General features: G+C 42.4%; 1 protein-coding gene across 1 annotated transcript; it reads left to right on the top strand.

Moving 5' to 3' along the window:
* The first annotated feature begins 931 nt into the window (after positions 1 to 931).
* Positions 932 to 17,682, top strand: MYDGF (myeloid derived growth factor). The gene is made up of 6 exons (XM_032233558.1): positions 932 to 1,163; positions 5,597 to 5,647; positions 10,700 to 10,761; positions 13,800 to 13,881; positions 15,809 to 15,881; positions 17,076 to 17,682. Exons 1-6 carry the CDS (start codon positions 999 to 1,001, stop codon positions 17,153 to 17,155), a joined length of 513 nt encoding a protein of 170 aa, XP_032089449.1. The 5' UTR covers positions 932 to 998; the 3' UTR covers positions 17,156 to 17,682.
* The last annotated feature ends 1,147 nt before the right edge of the window (positions 17,683 to 18,829 follow it).

Genomic DNA, 18,829 nt, shown 5'->3' with positions numbered 1-18,829 from the left:
GACTAGAACTCATTGTCTCCTGGTGATTGGCCCAAAGTCATCCAGCTGGCTTTCGTGGCTAAAGTGGGACTAGAACTCACCATCTCCTGGTGATTGGCTCAAAGTCATCCAGCTGGCTTTCATGGCTAAAGTGGGACTAGAACTCATTGTCTCCTGGTGATTAGCCCAAAGTCACCCAGCTGGCTTTCATGGCTAAGGTGGGACTAGAACTCACTGTCTCCTGGTGATTGGCCCAAAGTCATCCAGCTGGCTTTCGTGGCTAAAGTGGGACTAGAACTCACCATCTCCTGGTGATTGGCTCAAAGTCACCCACATAGCTTTCATGGCTAAGATGGGACCAGAACTCACTGTCTCCTGGTGACTGGCCTGAAGTCACCCAGCCAGTTTTCATGGCTAAGAAAGTACTAGAACTCACAGTCTCCCGGTTTTGATTCTGCTGCCTTAATCCCTAGACGAAATTGGCTCTTTGCTCCGCCTTCCTCCAACTTCTCAATTTTCTAACTTTTGCAGCTCTTTCATTGGGTCCTAATAGTAAGACAGCCACTTCTTATTTATTTTAAAAATATTGTGTTACATTTAGCTACCGCTTCTTCCTGCTGTTGCATCCAGCACCAGTTGCCTTCACAGAGATAGGTCAGTGCAACAATTATTCAGACAACTTTGCATAACAACAAACAAGATTTCCCGCTGCTGTGCGTTTTGAAATTTAGCCCACGTGAAGCTGTGTGAACTCCAACTCCCAGAATTCCCGTTCTAGCCAATGGCAGCAGAGAGGTCCTGATTTTGGCATTCTTTGCTGCCCTCTAGAGGTCATCTGCAATTTGCAGCCAAAATCTGGCAACTCCCACTGAATATCCGCCGGAGCCCGCTTAAAAGATGGCCGCCTTGGCCTCCCAGAATCAGAAGCGCCTGCGCTGAACGTTAAAACGCACGTTGGCTGCTCTAACTCTCCGTAGCTCAATCAGCTGGCCACGGATTTTTTCGCTTCTTCTTCCAAGATGGTGGCTCCCAGGTTACTCGGCAACCAGAGGCTTTGGGACAGTTCGGCGTCCTTCTTCCTCCTGCAGCTCCTCTTCTCGGCCGTCGGGGCAAAGCAGGAGCCCATCACGGCCGACTTCAATGTCAGACCCGGCGGGATGGTTCACTCGTATTCGCAAAACCTGGTGAGAGCGAACGAGACAGGGCAGAGAGCTAGGTGGCGGCTGCTGATTGGTTGGCTTGAGTCTTGCGCCCCTTAAGGATAGCTTTCGATTGGTCGAAGGGAGGGGCGGGACTTTTTTGTGGTGCTGTGATTGGTCGTCAGGGAGCCGAAGGCGGGAGAAACGGAGCATTTTGGCATGTCCCGACCACGTTTCCGTAGAAAGTGGCTAAATGCAGAATTGTAGTTCTTTGGACCAAATTAACCCCGGAGTAAATGCGTAGTAGAGCCCCTGCCACGGTTTTGCTCCTGCCTATGAGATGGCAGCACTTGCGCCGTTGCCTCCATTCATGCTGTGGCATTCTCCTCTTAATTTTTCACATTTATGTGGCTGCCCCTTTAAACTTCTTTCCCTACATTTCCAACGTTACTATTATAATTTCCTTTTTTTACTGCTTATTAATATCTTAGTAGGGGGTAAATTCGATTTTTATGAGCTTCGCACGGTGCATTGCACGTCTTCCAATTCCCCCCCCCTTCCCCTGGATTATTGCTGAAGTTGTTTTTTTAATATTATATAAAGGATAGGCAAGTCCTCGACTTAACAACCACAATTGAGCCCAATATTTCTGTTGCTAAGTGCTACATTTGTTAAGTGAGGTTTGTCCCGTTTTACAACCTTTCCTGCCACAGTTGTTAAGTGAATCACTGCAGTTGTTAATAACAAGTGTGAGAAACGGTCATAAGTTACTTTTTTCAGTGCTGTCATAACTTCAGACGGTCACTGAACAAACAGTGGTAAGTCGAGGTACCTGAATTCTAGTCCTTCCTTAGGCAGGAAAGCAGGTTAGGTGACTTTGGGCCAATCACCAGGAGACTGGGAGTTCTAGTTCCGCCTTAGGCATGAAAGCCAGCTGGGTGACTTTGGGCCAATCACCAGGAGACTGGGAGTTCTAATCCCTCATTAGACATGAAAGCTGGCTGGGTGGCTTTGGGCCAATCACCAGGAGACTGGGAGTTCTAATCCCTCATTAGACATGAAAGCTGGCTGGGTGACTTTGGGCCAATCACCAGGAGACTGGGAGTTCTAATCCCTCATTAGACATGAAAGCCAGCTGGGTGGCTTTGGGCCAATCACCAGGAGACTGGGAGTTCTAATCCCTCATTAGACATGAAAGCTGGCTGGGTGACTTTGGGCCAATCACCAGGAGACTGGGAGTTCTAATCCCTCATTAGACATGAAAGCTGGCTGGGTGACTTTGGGCCAATCACCAGGAGACTGGGAGTTCTAATCCCTCATTAGACATGAAAGCTGGCTGGGTGACTGGGCCAATCACCAGGAGACTGGGAGTTCTAATCCCTCATTAGACATGAAAGCCAGCTGGGTGGCTTTGGGCCAATCACCAGGAGACTGTGAGTTCTAATCCCTCATTAGACATGAAAGCTGGCTGGGTGACTTTGGGCCAATCACCAGGAGACTGGGAATTTCTAGTCCTGCTTTAGGCATGAAAGCTGGCTGGGTGACTTTGGGCCAATCACCAGGAGACTGGGAGTTCTAGTCCCTCATTAGACATGAAAGCTGGCTAGGTGACTTTGGGCCAATCACCAGGAGACTGGGAATTTCTAGTCCTGCTTTAGGCATGAAAGCTGGCTGGGTGACTTTGGGCCAATCACCAGGAGACTGGGACTTCTAGTCCCTCATTAGACATGAAAGCCGGCTGGGTGACTTTGGGCTTTCTCTCAGCCCCTATCCACCTTACAGGATTGTTGTTGCAGGGAAAATAGGAGAAAGAAAGAATACAGGAAGTCCTCGATTTACAACCGTTCATTTAGTGACCATTCGAAGTTACAGTGGGACCCTTTTTCACACTTACGACCATTGCAGCATCCCTATGGTCACATGATCAAAATTTGGACCCTTGGCAACATTCATATTTATACATTATGCTGTAACCAATCTAGAAGAAAACCAACACAAGGATAGAAAAAAAAAGCAACACAATCTAAATCCACAACAGAAACAGAATTTAATTGTGAAACAGAAGCAAAAAACTAACCAAATTTTTAGCTAGCCATTATTAAACGACAATTCCTGGCTTCTGTGTCAAGTCAAATCAGGAGCTGCTAAATGGGAACAGAAATAATTTCTAGTTTATTTTTTTCCTCGTGGTTGTGGTGAAGGAAGACCTGACCTTTGGATTGTGTGGGTTGGTTTGTTTTAAATCTCATCTGGTTTTTAAAAAAAAAATATATATTGCTCATTTTTAGCCTTTCTTATTCTCTATTGTCGTATTTTCCCCCCATCGGTTTCAGTATGTTTGGTTCTTTTTATTAAAAAAAAACCCCTCACATTCGTTAGCAGCTGGGCACCGTAAACACTTTTAAAATGACAATCAAAATCAGAAGGAGGGATGAGGATAAGGCTTAGAAGCTGATTTGTATAGCCGTCTGTTTAAGCCGGTTGACCGAAGGACCAAAATAATATGTGCTGAGCTCAAAATTAAAAGGTTTATGTCAGATGGGAGACCAATTAAAAGTTCCTTAGCCGTATAGGATAAGGGAACAATGATCATGTAGAATCCTTGTTGCTCTACGAATTTGGATGTTTTCTTGCAGACATTTCACAACCCAACTAGGGAACATCATCAGTGTTAAAAAGGGAGTGGGGTTTACAGAGTGGAGGGGCAGGGGGAGGAAGAGGGGGACTGTGGGGTCCTTGGTCCTCTCTGAGCTTGTCTGTTTGCTTGTGGATGTTTCAAGACCCAACTAGGTAACATCATCAGTGATAGAAGGGAGTGGGGTTTGTTGAGAGGAGGAGGGAGGTCATCCTTGGCGCTCTCTGAAATTGCTTGCTTTCTTGCAGGCGTTTCACGACCCAGCTAGGTAACTGTCAGCCCTGAAGCCATTTTGGGAGCATCTTCTGGGCTGCCACAGCCAGGCCTGTTGGCGCTGTGGAAACGTGAGGGGAGAGACAAAGTGTTAGCTCCGGGATGAGCGCGAAACTGAGATCTTGCTTAATGTCAGGGCGGCCTCCCTCAGTAACCAAGAAAGAAACCACTCAACTCCATTTTGCAGAATTAAGAGTACTTTTACTGGTCATGAGTAGATAGCAGCTAAGCAAAGCAAGATCTGAGGCAAAAGCGCGCATAATCATAGATATCAATATGTGACCCAACTCCCTCCCCCTGGTAACCCCATCCCATAGTCCAATCCGCACATCCCTCAGGTGTCATATGGGTGTCATCTTCAAAAAGCATCATCAGGTTGGTATGCCGGACAGTTGGCCTTGGCGGCAAATCCTCTATCTGCAGCATGCACAGTAGATGGTGAGAACAACTCCCTTTTAACAGTCACTCCTGTACTGATACTTCCCCACCCAAATACCATGCCCCCCCTCCCCGTTTCAATGGCAGCCGAAAGCAAGCAGCAAAACAGAGGCTGACAGAGATAGCTGGGAGATGTGTAGCCAAAATAATATTCTTTCCCGTGGGAGCCAAGGATGCTCCAACCAGGTGTTGGAAGGCCCTGGCAAAAGCCCGTCAAGAGTTGGGACTGTGACCTGATTGGACCATGTGATGGACGTATGGCCTGGGGAGAAGGAACTTCGGGTTTTGATTTGGGTGGGGAAAACCTCGAGTCCTATAGAATTTGGTTTTCACCAGCCGTGCCAATATGTCATTCCTAATAAACACATACTTTGAGGGAACTCCATGCGGATTGCTTTGGTTCTATTACTTGGAACCCTGATAGTAAGATAGTAAGTGCTAGGAGGGAGTAGAGTTCTTTCTGTCTATACTTAAGCCGTTTGTCCCATCAGTGTTGCTGGGAGAGTGTTTTTTTTCCTTGGTAGTTCCTTGATCAGGATATTACTTTCTGCATGATTGTTTGTCTGGTGTTAATCCCTGCTTATCTACTGGCTGCTGGAGAGGTTGTATCAAAACAATACAGAATCAAGATGTGTTTTTTATTTGATCTGTTAATGATTAACATGGCTTCATTCAGTACAGATAGTCCTCGACTTATAACCATTCATCTAGCGGCCATTGGAAGTTCCCCAAAAGTGACGTCAAAGGGACATTTCCCCATTGAATGACTGTTCCCACTTAATGAGAGAGAGCCCCACAGTCACATGTTCAAAATTCGGACACGTGGCAACTGGCTCCTATTTACGACGGTTGCATTATTCTGGGGTCACAAGCAAAGTCCACAGGGAACTCAGGCTCACTTAACAACCGTGTTACCCATTTAACCATTGGTTCAGTGATTCACTTCACCACTGCGGCAAGCAAGGTCATAAAATGAGGCAAAACTGACAGAGCTGCTTCCTCGCTTAGCAGTGAAAATTGTGGTCGTAAGCCAAGGACTGCCTCTGATTAGGCATGTCACACAAGTCCAACCTTTTGGGTTTGAAGACCCTGATTCTTGCTTCTTCACCATTTCTTGTGTCATTTTCAACAGGGAGACGTTACCTGCAGTTTTACCTACGCAGCTCAGGGCGGGACGAACGAGGTAAGTTCTTTTCTTCCCATCCTTGTCTGATCCGTTCTGCGTGGATCTGCGTCTCGCAAAACTGAACGCCCGCACAGCACACCAGCTTATGCGGAGGGAAGGTGTTAGGTAAGCTCCCCGTTGGGAGAGCGAGTGCGTTCAAAGAAGCGTTGTGAGAGTTGTGTTGGAGAACACACAAACCAGCATACAGAGAAACTGCAGTTGAAATAGGCTTTTACTTTCGTGGAAATATAGAGGTATCAGAGTCCATCAAACAGTCCAAGTCATACACAGATAAGACAGTCAGTCATCAACGTCTTTCAGTTAAGGGATAATCCAAATAACATAGTCTAGTATCATACAAACAGTCAGGTGCTCAAAGTTTGCTAGCAGTTGCAAAACTTACAATAGCTCACGGCACTTTCTAACAGCCAGCTTCCAAAATACTCAGATCAGATCATCCCAGCATCTAACAAACAGAGAGAACTAACAGTCGTTCTGGCTCCCTCTTATGGCCGATTGAGGAAACAGCAACCAATCACATTTTACAGTATGATTTAAAGAGACAGGTACAACATTGTTACATGATTTATATATTTTGCCAACCCAACCGTTAGATTATATTCCTAACAGAAGGTCTAGAAGAGGGAGGTGATGGTGAGGAAGCCCAATTGGCCTGAGAATCTCATTTTCTGGAGGCACTTTGAGCTTGGAGGTTTTCTTGAAGACGTTTCATTACCCAACTAGATCACATCATCAGTGCTAGAAGGGAGTAGGGTTTGTGAAGGAGGAGGATTGTGGGATCCATATTGCTCTCTGAGTTTGGATGTTTTCTTGCTGACGTTTCATTACCCAACTAGGGAACATTAAAAGGGAGCGGGGTTTGCGGACTCAAGGGGGAGCAATGAGGGGGGGAAGAGGAGGAAGTACTGTGAGGTCCTTATTGCTCTCTGAGCTTGGAGATATTTCTTGCAGACATTTAATTACCCGACTAGGTAACATCATCAGAGCTAGAAGGGTGTGGGGTTTGCAGAGGGGGGAAGACGAGGAGGATTGTGAGCTCTCTGATCTTGGACGTTTCATTACCCAATGAAGTAACCTCATCAGTCCTAGAAGAGAGAGGAGTTTGCGGAGAGGAGGAGGAGGATTGTAGGGTCCTTCTTGCTCTCTGAGCTTGGTTGTTTTTTTGCAGACATTTCTTTACCCAACTAGGTAACATCATCAGAGCTTGAAGGGAGTGGGGACTGCTCTCCTTTTATATACTAGTTGTGGCTTGCTCTGTCAGCATCAGTAGGAATGATGCTTTGTGGTTTCTTGATCAGGGTTGATGATGTTCCCTAGTTGGGCCATGAAACGTCTGCAAGAAAACAACCAAGCTAAGAGAGCACCAGGAACCCCACAGTCCTTCTCCTTCCTCCTCTTCCTCCTCCTCCTCCTCCTCCTCCTCCTCCTCCTCCTCCTCCTCCTCCTCCTCCTCCTCCTCCTCCTCCTCCTCCTAAACCCCACTTCCTTCTAGCACTGATGATGTTCCCTAGTTGGACCATGAAACGTCTGCAAGAAAACCACCAAGCTCAGAGAACACCAAGGACGACCCCACTTCAACCCCGAGCTACAAATATTCTCTTTCGTCAAACTCTCATTCTTGTTATGGATGCTGGTTAGACTCCTACCAAAGTTGGGGTTGAACCTGCCATCGGATTCTTTTTTTGGGGGGGGCGGGGTGTCTCCCTGCAGAGAAATTATTTCCCAGCATGCTTTGCCTGTCTTACTCTTGGCCAAGGGAGCCCAAGGCTGTTGACTTCGCCGTAGGCAGATAGGCGGAAATGTTCACAGATTTCTGTGTCGTATAATATATGTGGGTGTATACATAATTTTGTATTTTGTTTATTCATTTTGTCATGTTTGTGTAGGGTATATTGGAGAGGGTGAGAGCTGCAGGCAACGAAATTTCATTTAATGTACGCCTAGTGTACATTTAAAATGACAATAAAGTTATTCTTATTTCTATTCTATTCTATTCTATTCTATTCTGTAATTCAATTCAATTCTCATTCCCATTCCCTATTCTATTCTATTCTGTAATTCAATTCTAATTCCCATTCCCTATTCTATTCTATTCTATTCTATTCTGTAATTCTATCCCATTGTCTCATTTCTTCTCTTCTTCCCTTCTCCAATATATTTATATTTTTCTCTTCTATTTTATTCCGTTCCGTTCTATTCTATTCTGTTCTATTCTGTAATTCAATTCCCATTCCCTAATCTATTCTATTCTATTCTGTAATTCTATCCCATTGTCTCATTTCTTCTTTTCTTCCCTTCTCCAATATATTTATATTTTTCTCTTCTATTTTATTCTGTTCCGTTCTATTCTATTCTATTCTGTAATTCAATTCAATTCTCATTCCCATTCCCTATTCTATTCTATTCTATTCTGTAATTCTATCCCATTGTCTCATTTCTTCTCTTCTTCCCTTCTCCAATATATTTATATTTTTCTCTTCTATTTTATTCTGTTCTATTCTATTCTATTCTATTCTGTAATTCAATTCATTCTCATTCCCTATTCTATTCTATTCTATTCTGTAATTCTATCCCATTGTCTCATTTCTTCTCTTCTTCCCTTCTCCAATATATTTATATTTTTCTCTTCTATTTTATTCCGTTCCGTTCTATTCTATTCTGTTCTATTCTGTAATTCAATTCAATTCCCATTCCCTAATCTATTCTATTCTATTCTGTAATTCTATCCCATTGTCTCATTTCTTCTTTCTTCCCTTCTCCAATATATTTATATTTTTGTCTTCTATTTTATTCTGTTCCGTTCTATTCTATTCTATTCTATTCTATTCTGTAATTCAATTCAATTCTCATTCCCATTCCCTATTCTATTCTATTCTATTCTATTCTGTAATTCTATCCCATTGTCTCATTTCTTCTCTTCTTCCCTTCTCCAATATATTTATATTTTTCTCTTCTATTTTATTCTGTTCTATTCTATTCTATTCTATTCTGTAATTCAATTCATTCTCATTCCCTATTCTATTCTATTCTATTCTGTAATTCTATCCCATTGTCTCATTTCTTCTCTTCTTCCCTTCTCCAATATATTTATATTTTTCTCTTCTATTTTATTCCGTTCCGTTCTATTCTATTCTGTTCTATTCTGTAATTCAATTCAATTCCCATTCCCTAATCTATTCTATTCTATTCTGTAATTCTATCCCATTGTCTCATTTCTTCTTTTCTTCCCTTCTCCAATATATTTATATTTTTGTCTTCTATTTTATTCTGTTCCGTTCTATTCTATTCTATTCTATTCTATTCTGTAATTCAATTCAATTCTCATTCCCATTCCCTATTCTATTCTATTCTATTCTGTAATTCTATCCCATTGTCTCATTTCTTCTCTTCTTCCCTTCTCCAATATATTTATATTTTTCTCTTCTATTTATTCTGTTCTATTCTATTCTATTCTATTCTGTAATTCAATTCATTCTCATTCCCTATTCTATTCTATTCTGTAATTCTATCCCATTGTCTCATTTCTTCTCTTCTTCCCTTCTCCAATATATTTATATTTTTCTCTTCTATTTTATTCCGTTCCGTTCTATTCTATTCTGTTCTATTCTGTAATTCAATTCAATTCCCATTCCCTAATCTATTCTATTCTATTCTGTAATTCTATCCCATTGTCTCATTTCTTCTTTTCTTCCCTTCTCCAATATATTTATATTTTTGTCTTCTATTTTATTCTGTTCCGTTCTATTCTATTCTATTCTATTCTATTCTGTAATTCAATTCAATTCTCATTCCCATTCCCTATTCTATTCTATTCTATTCTATTCTATTCTATTCTATTCTGTAATTCTATCCCATTGTCTCATTTCTTCTCTTCTTCCCTTCTCCAATATATTTATATTTTTCTCTTCTATTTTATTCTGTTCTATTCTATTCTATTCTATTCTATTCTGTAATTCAATTCATTCTCATTCCCTATTCTATTCTATTCTATTCTGTAATTCTATCCCATTGTCTCATTTCTTCTCTTCTTCCCTTCTCCAATATATTTATATTTTTCTCTTCTATTTTATTCCGTTCCGTTCTATTCTATTCTGTTCTATTCTGTAATTCAATTCAATTCCCATTCCCTATTCTATTCTATTCTGTAATTCTATCCCATTGTCTCATTTCTTCTCTTCTTCCCTTCTCCAATATATTTATATTTTTCTCTTCTATTTTATTCCATTCCGTTCTATTCTATTCTGTTCTATTCTGTAATTCAATTCAATTCCCATTCCCTAATCTATTCTATTCTATTCTGTAATTCTATCCCATTGTCTCATTTCTTCTTTTCTTCCCTTCTCCAATATATTTATATTTTTGTCTTCTATTTTATTCTGTTCCGTTCTATTCTATTCTATTCTATTCTGTAATTCAATTCAATTCTCATTCCCATTCCCTATTCTATTCTATTCTATTCTGTAATTCTATCCCATTGTCTCATTTCTTCTCTTCTTCCCTTCTCCAATATATTTATATTTTTCTCTTCTATTTTATTCTGTTCTATTCTATTCTATTCTATTCTGTAATTCAATTCATTCTCATTCCCTATTCTATTCTATTCTATTCTGCAATTCTATCCCATTGTCTCATTTCTTCTCTTCTTCCCTTCTCCAATATATTTATATTTTTCTCTTCTATTTTATTCTGTTCTATTCTATTCTATTCTGTAATTCAATTCATTCTCATTCTCATTCCCAATTCTATTCTATTCTATTCTGTAATTCTATCCCATTGTCTCATTTCTTCTCTTCTTCCCTTCTCCAATATATTTATATTTTTCTCTTCTGTTTTATTCTGTTCCGTTCTATTCTATTCTATTCTATTCTGTAATTCAATTCAATTCTCATTCCCATTCCCTATTCTATTCTGTAATTCTATCCCATTGTTTCGTTTCTTCTCTTATTCCCTTCTCTTCTCCAATATATTTGTATTCTTCTCTTCTATTTTATTCTGTTCTATTCTATTCTAATTTTATTTAATGACCTTCACCCTTCTCTCTGATTTCAGCAGTGGGAAATGATTATTGCGGTCAACGAAGACAAGAAGCTCTTTTCCTGTTCAATCTGGCGGTATGTCTCTCCCCCACCCCCCCGTCACAAGTGTAAGCTTTACAGGTAGTCCTCGCCTTACCACCACCAAACGGCTGTTTAGTGAGTTTGCTCCATTTTACGACCTTTCTTCTCGCAAGTGAATCACTGCAGGTCTTAAGAGAACCTGGCTCCCCCATTGACTCGGTTCGCCAGAAGGTCGCAAAACAGGGATCACATATACCCTGCAATCATCATAAATGTGAGTCAGGGGCCAACTGTCCGGATTTTGATCACGCGACCACAGAGTTGCTGCACACAATCGTAAGGGAGAAATGCGGTCCTAAATCACTTTTCAGAGCCGTTGTAACTTTGAACCGTCACTATACAAACAGTCATAAGTCGAGGACTACCTGCATTCCACTGAAAGAACAATCGGGTCAGTCCGTCAAAATTAAAATATTTTGCCAAGGTCTGTGTCGTCCTCAACGGGCGACAATAGACCCCAAAATTCGTGTCGTTAAGTGAGATATTACGTTAAGTGAGCCTTTACCCCATTGTGCAACCTTTCTTGCCGCGGTTGTTAAGCTGAGCCCTGCCGTTGTTAAGTTAACAACATGGTGGTTAAGCAAATCTGGCTTCTCCTTTGACTCTGTTGGTCAGAACGTCATAAAAGGGATCACACCTGACTCCCCAGGACACTGCAACCGTCATAAATGTGAGTCAGTTGCCAAGCATGCCCATGGGGACGCTGGATAAGTCTGAAAAATGGTCCTAACTCAAACTTTTCAGTGATGGAATAATCATTAAACGAACTGCTAGAGATGGGCTTTTGTCAATCACTTTAAAGATAGTGTTTCTCAACCTTGGCAGTTTGAAGATGTGTGGACTTCAACTCCCAGAATTCCCCAGCCAACTGGCTGGGGAATTCTGGGAGTTGAAGTCCACACATCTTCAAACTGCCAAGGTTGAGAAACGCTGCTTTTAAGACATCAATCACCTTAAAACAGCGTGAGAGGGAGCCACAGGAATGTCCATTCCACCACACTTGGAATCCTGCATCCAGTTTTGGTCACCACAATGTAAACAAGATGTGGAGACTCTGGAAAGAGTGCAGAGAAGAGAAACAAAGATAATTAGGGGACTGGAGGCTGAAACATATGAAGAACTGTTCTGAAATTGATATGTCTAGTTTAATGAAAAAAAGGACCAGGGGAGACAAGATAGCAGTCTTCCGATATCTCAGGGGTTGCCCCAAAGAAGAGGGAGTCAAACTATTCTCCAAGGCACCTGAAGGCAGGACAAGTAGCGATGGATGGAAACTAATCAAGGAGAGAAGCAACTTAGAACGAAGGAGAAATTTAAATTAAATATTTGAATATTACATTAAATATTACATTTTCCCCCCATGCTAAACACCTGAATCGACTTGATGAAATTCATTGCAAAACTCAAAGGGACTTAAGTTTAAATTCCTTTCATCCCCCCCCCCCCAAATGCAACATTCGGTACATTCATGCAGCCAGTTCCCCACTCAAACTTGGGATTCTGTTGCAGGAAGGAAACCTGAGTATTTGTTTCCACTCTTTTCATTTCTTTTTATTGTGGCAAGCTGCTTAGAATTTCCCCGCAGGGCCTAGTGGACAATTGCTTAAATATGAACCAGCAATGTCCTACAGCTGTCAAAAAAAAAAGCCCTTTATTATTTCCTAGGCTGCATCAACAGAGGGATAGAATCAAGATCACGTGAAGGGTTAATACCATTTTATAAGGCCTTGATAAGGCCACACTTGGAATACGGCATTCAGTTTTGATCTCCACGATGTAGAAACGATGTGGAGACTCTAGAAAAAGTGCAGAGAAAAGCAACAAAAAGGATAGCAATAGCAATAGCAGTTAGACTTATATACCGCTTCATAGGGCTTTCAGCCCTCTCTAAGCTGTTTACAGAGTCAGCATATCGCCCCCACAGTCTGGGTCCTCATTTCACCCACCTCGGAAGGATGGAAGGCTGAGTCAACCTTGAGCCGGTGAGATTAGAACCGCTGAACTGCTGATAGCAGTCAGCTGAAGTGGCCTGCAGTACTGCACTCTAACCACTGCGCCACCTCAGTTTAGGATTAGGGGACTGGAGACTCAAACATATGAAGAATGGTTGGAGGAACTGGGTATGTCTAGTTTAATGAAAAGAAGGACCAGGGGAGACACAATAGCAGTCTTCCAATATCTCTCGGGATGCCCCAAAGAAGAGGGAGTCAAACTATTCTCCAAAGCACCTGGGAGTAGAACAAGAAGCAATGGGTGGAAACTAATCAAGGAGAGAAGCAACTTAGTGCAGAGAAGAGCAACCAAGATATAATTAGGGCAATTGGCGTCTGAAACACATGAAGAATGGTTGCAGGAACTGGGTAGATCTAGTTGAATGAAAAGAAATCAATGGGGAAACCAGATTCACTCAGCAGGTGTCTGACTAATTTAACGACTGCAGTGATTCACTTCGCAAAGGGGGGCAAGAAAAGTTGTAGAATGGGGCAAAACCTCACTTGACAAATTTCTCACTTAGCGCCGTAAATTTTGGGCTCAGTTGGGGTTGTAAGTTGAGGGCTTTATGTTTTTTATCATCTTCTTTAAATCCTCCTTTTATTGGTATTCTTGTTATTATCATAATTCTCCTTGTGGCTTTGCAAGTACACGGAATGTTTCTGTGCTGGAAACAAACTCCTTGGGGGTCTAATCAGAGTTGGCCAAATAAAACATGCAATTTAATTGAATCCAATTTTTCCTTCTCTTTCCCTTTCCCTCCCTCCCCCTCTCTCCTCTCCCTATTATTATTATTTTTCTTCTTCTTCCTCCTCCTCCTCCTCCTCCTCCTCCTCCTCCTCCTCTTCTTCTTCTCCTTCTCCTGCTTCTTCTTCTTCTTCTTCTTCTTCTTCTTCTTCTTCTTCTTCTTCTTCTTCTCCTCCTCCTCCTTCTCTTCCTCCTCCTTCCTTCCTCTTCCTCCCTCCTCCTCCTCTTCTGCCTCCTCCTCCTTCCCCCTCTTCCCCCTCCCCTCCCCCTCCTCTTTTTTCCTTTCCTTGTAGGCCCCAAGGAAAATCCTACCTTTTCTTCACCCAGTTTAAAGCTGAGATGAAAGGAGCAAAGATCCAGTACGCCATGGCTTACGTGAGTCCCATCTGAAGGGGGGCTGGGGGGAAGGTCAGATCTGTAACCCAGGTTTTGTAGGACACTTTGAATTGAGGGGGCCCCTTTCTCCCTCTCAGTTTATGGGTTCGCTTTCCACAAAATTCTTGGCCCTGCCTATATTTTCTGCTGGCCACTAGGAGGCACCACCCAACCAGCTTCATCCTTATACTGGGACCAACGAGGTACATACCTTAGATATACCTATACAGGTAGCCCTCAGTTGAGCTCCAATCCTGTATTGCAAAGTGAGAAACTGGTTAAGGGAGTCTTGTCCCGTTTTATGACTTGTCTCGCCTCATGGGTTGAATAAATCGCTGCAGTTGTTAAATTAGTGGCACAGCCATTAAGTGAATCCGGCTTCCCCCTCGACTCTGCTTGTCAGAAGGACGCAAAAGGGGATCGCTTGACCCCGGGGACACTGCAACCGTTATAAATGTGAGCCAGTTGCCAAGCATCTGAATGTCAATGTGAGATGCTGCAACGGTCACAAGTTGAAAAAAAAAAGGTTGTAAGTCCCCTTTTTTCAGTGATGTAACTTTGAATGGTCACTAAGCGAACTGTTCTAAGATGAGGACTACCTGTATATATGATATATGCAATACAAGGACAAAACTGGTCTTGGGGTGAGTGCCTTCGAATGGTCAATAGTAAATAGAACATATAAAAAAGCCATAAACCCCCCAATTAGGGAAGGTTCCTGAAGCTTCTGCTAGGGGCCCCAGAAAGCACTTACAGTGATAGACAGAGCTAATGGAGAAGAGCAACAAAAATGATGATGGGACTGGAGGCTGAAACATATGAGGAACGGTTGCAGGAACTGGGAAAGTCTAGTTTAATGAAAAGAAGGACTAGGGGAGACAGGATAGCAGTCTTCCAATGTTTGAGGAGCTGCCCCAAAGAAGAGGGAGTCAAGCTATTCTCCAAAGCACCTGAGGGCAGGAGAGAAGCAATGGGTGGAAACTAATCAAGGAGAGAAGCAACTTAGAACTGAGGAGGAATTTCCTGACAGAACAATTAACCAGTGGAACAGCTTGCCACCAGAAGTTGTGGGTGCCCCATCACTGGAGGTTTTTAACAAGAGATCAGACAGTCATTTTGTTTTGAATGGGATAGAGTTTCCTGCCTGAGAAGGGGGCTAGACTAGAAGACCTCCAGGGTCCCTCCCAGATCTATGATTAATAAACTCTCCAGTTTGAAAGGGTAAAAAATGGTGTCTCTCAACTGCATCCATTCGTCGCCCTACTTAGTTACAAAGCTTAATCTACTATTGGTTCAACCCCGACCTTCCCCCCTGGTCTCGTTATGGTAGAGTTTAGGTCTCCTTTTTAAGCTTCCCATCGGATGTTTTTAAGTGTGGGTCATGTTGTCATTCTTTCATTGACACCCGCCACTCAAGTGCACTGCTGTTTTCAGCCACATCTGCTTGGCTCCCTCTCCCCCATAACCCACAGCTACTAGAGAAGAGTTTTTCAACTTCTGATGAAGACACGTGGACTTCAATTCCCAGAATTCATCAGCCAGCTTGCCGCCCAGGGAATTCTGGGTCTTGAAGTCTACCCATGTGGACTGGGGGATTCTAGGGGTTGAAGTCCATTCTGATTATTCATCCATGCTGGCTGGGGATTTTGTGGGGTTGACGTCCCACCATGTTGACCGGGGAATTCTGGGGATCGAAGACCACGTACGTCAACTTGTGAAAGTTGCGAAACTTTACTATACAGGATTTCCTTGGGGGCACTAGTATCTCCTCGGTGGAGTTGGGGCTGCCATCTTGACTTTTTTGAACATTGCCAATACCCTGGGCCCACTTCCCTCTAGTCTCAGGGACAGGCCATTAAAATCGTAGGGGGTGGGGGGTCGAGCCCTTTGCGCACTCCTGCTTGACTGACGGGTTTGTTTCTTTCAGTCCTCGGCTAGCGTCGGAGGACAGAACGACGTCCCCTTAAAAGAGGAGGAATTCTTGGTCACGGAACAGGCAGGTGAGTTTCTTTGTTTGTTTGTAACATCTAGACATCCGCTTGTCTCTCGACCAACTCTGGAGTAGAAGACCTCCAAGGTCTCTTCCAACTCTGTTTATTCTATTTCCATTTCAATTCAAATTTTAATTCTAGTTCTCTAATTCTAATTCTCTAATTCTCTAATTCTAATTCTTTAATTCTTATTCAAATTCTTTAATTCTATAATTCTAATTCTGATTCTTTAATCTCTAATTCTCTAATACCTATTCTAATTCTTTAATTCTATAATTCTAATTCTCTAATACTTATTCTAATTCTTTAATATCTAATTCTAATTCCCTAATTCTAATTCTTTAATCTCTAGTTCTAATTCTCTAATACTTTTTCTAATTTTTTAATTCTCTAATTCTAATTCTCTAATTCTTAATTCTAATCTTTAATCACTAATTCTAATTCTTAATTCTAATTCTTTAATCTCTAATTCTAATTCTCTAATACTTATTCTAAGTCTAATTCTCTCATTCTAATTCTCTAATTCTTTAATCTTTAATTCTAATTCTCTTAATACATATTCTAATTCTTTAATTCTCTTAATTCTAATTCTCTAATTCTAATTCTCTAATTCTAATTCTCTTAATACCTATTCTAATTCTTTAATCTCTAATTCTAATTCTCTAATTCTAATTCTTTAATCTCTAATTCTAATTCTCTAATTCTAATTCTTTAATCTCTAATTCTAATTCTCTAATACTTATTCTAATTCTTTAATTCTATAATTCTAATTCTCTAATACTTAATTATAATTCTTTAATCACTAATTCTAATTCTATAATTCTACTTCTTAATTCTAATTCTTTAATCTCTAATTCTTTAATCTCTAATTCTGATTCTCTTAATACTTATTCTAATTCTCTAATTCTAATTCTCTAATTCTAATTCTCTAATTCTAATTCTCTAATTCTAATTCTCTAATTTAAATTCTAATTGCTTCTAATTCTAATTCTTCTATCCTTATCCCTATCCCAATTGTGAATGTTGGTTTTGTTTTTAATATGTTGTCTTTGTCTCGTTTTCCCCCTTTCCCTTGTCTTTTGTGAGCCGCCCGGAGTCCTCCGGGAGTGGGCGGCATACAAGACAAATAAATAAATAAATAAATTTTATTTTTCTATTTCTATTCTATTTCTAACCTTCCTGCCACCCTCTTCCTCTTTCCAGTGTCTCACCGCGAGGGAAAATTCCACTCCGAACTCTCCAAGCTGATGATCGTGGCCGAAAAATCCCACGACGAACTGTGAGCCCCGTCCACCTTGGCCTCGGAGAAGACATGCGGCGGGATCTCGGGTTGCTCTTGGTGGCGGACTCTTCTTTCCACGGATCCCGAGGTCCACCCGAGCACACTTCAAGAAGAACACATTTGGGGAAAAGAAACACAAGCCATGCGTATGACCCTTGGACCCGCGAGCTCCCTTCCACGGCGTTCTTCCGTGGCATCGGGGGTGTCCTGCGACGCGTTGGGAAGCCCACCGGGGACAGGAGTACTGCATCTCTGATCCAGTGGCTGCAAAAACTGATTGCATAGGATCTGGCCGCGTCCACCTGGAACAGGATTTAGCCCGAAAGACTTGCAGAAAGTTCATCCCTTTGCAGGAATTGCTGTGTGCGTGTGCGCGCATGGGTGTGTGATCCCCTCCAAAAAGTTTCCTTCCCTCTCCCCGCCTCTTCCCCATAAATTGGTCGAATGGTCATTCCCAAAAAATTCCCCCTTCCCCCCACCCGTGGAAATGGAGCAATGGTATAAATAAAAACAGATTTATATCCTCAACGCCAGCGAGTTTCCACCTGCCTGTCCGCCTCGCTTCCCTTACCAAAGAGGAGAAAACACAGCGAGTCCTTAAGTTAGGACCACAATTGAGCCCAGAATTTCTGTTGCCAAGCGAGACATTTGCTAAGGGGACATTTGCCCCGTTTTACAGCCTTTCTTACCACCATTGTTAAGTGAATCACTGCAGTTTTTAACAGTTAGTCCCCCGGTTATTAAGCAAATCTGTCTTCGTTACTTGTCAGAAGGTCGCAAAAGGGGATCATGTGACCTTGGGACACTGCGACCGCCGTAAATACAAGTCAGTTGCCAAGCGTCCAAATTTGGATCAGGTTACTGTTCTGGCCCCCCTCCGTCCGGTAATGAACGCAGACACAGGCTTAGCTGTTTGCCACTCTTTATTCACAGCAATTATAATCCTGTTGGCTGAAAGCCCAGACACGACTCACTGGCAAGACGTTGGCAGCAACCCAGACTCCAACAGACATGGGAACACAAGGCAGACCAGACAAGGAGTTCTCCAGATTACTACAAACGGTTGTGTCCTGCAAAAGGACTCCTCCCAAAGTCTCTTCTTATATACTCTCTTGGGAGGGGCCAAGCCACAACCACCTGGGCTTGATTATCTCTTATGAGTCTGTCTCCATAACTGCTGCCTCCGTTTTCTCCACCCTCCATTGCCTGGTGTCCGGGACAAACTCCCTTTGATCTTCCCCACTGCTCCATGCCTCAGGCACCTCCTGGTGGCCAACCAGCCTCTCTGGTCCCTGCTCAGAGTCTGAACCCTGCCCAGGGTCCTCCACATCTTCCATAGCAGACTCATAGGATCCCTCGCTATCGGAGTCCATCGGCAGCTCCAACGGCTCCTGCTGGGTCGTAACAGGTTATTGTGGCGATACTGCTACAGTCAGGGTTCCAAGTAACAAGCCCAATGAAAAGGAACTCCGAGGCTTCTGTTTCCTCAAAGCTACAATTTATTGAAGATGTCATATTGGCACATCTGGGAAAACCCAAATCTGAAAGCTTCCAGGTTTTCCCCACCCAGTTAAAAGTTTAAGACCCTGTCCCAACACCCACAAGTCCATCACACGGTCCAATCCTTCATTGCCATGAAGGAAGATTCCTTCTATCCACATCCATCCAGGTGCTG

The sequence above is a fragment of the Thamnophis elegans genome, chromosome 1 (genome assembly GCF_009769535.1).
Source record: "Thamnophis elegans isolate rThaEle1 chromosome 1, rThaEle1.pri, whole genome shotgun sequence".
NCBI classification, from domain to species: Eukaryota; Metazoa; Chordata; class Lepidosauria; order Squamata; family Colubridae; genus Thamnophis; species Thamnophis elegans.
Note: the sequence above shows the minus strand (reverse complement) of the source record. Positions and strands in the feature narration are given on the sequence as shown.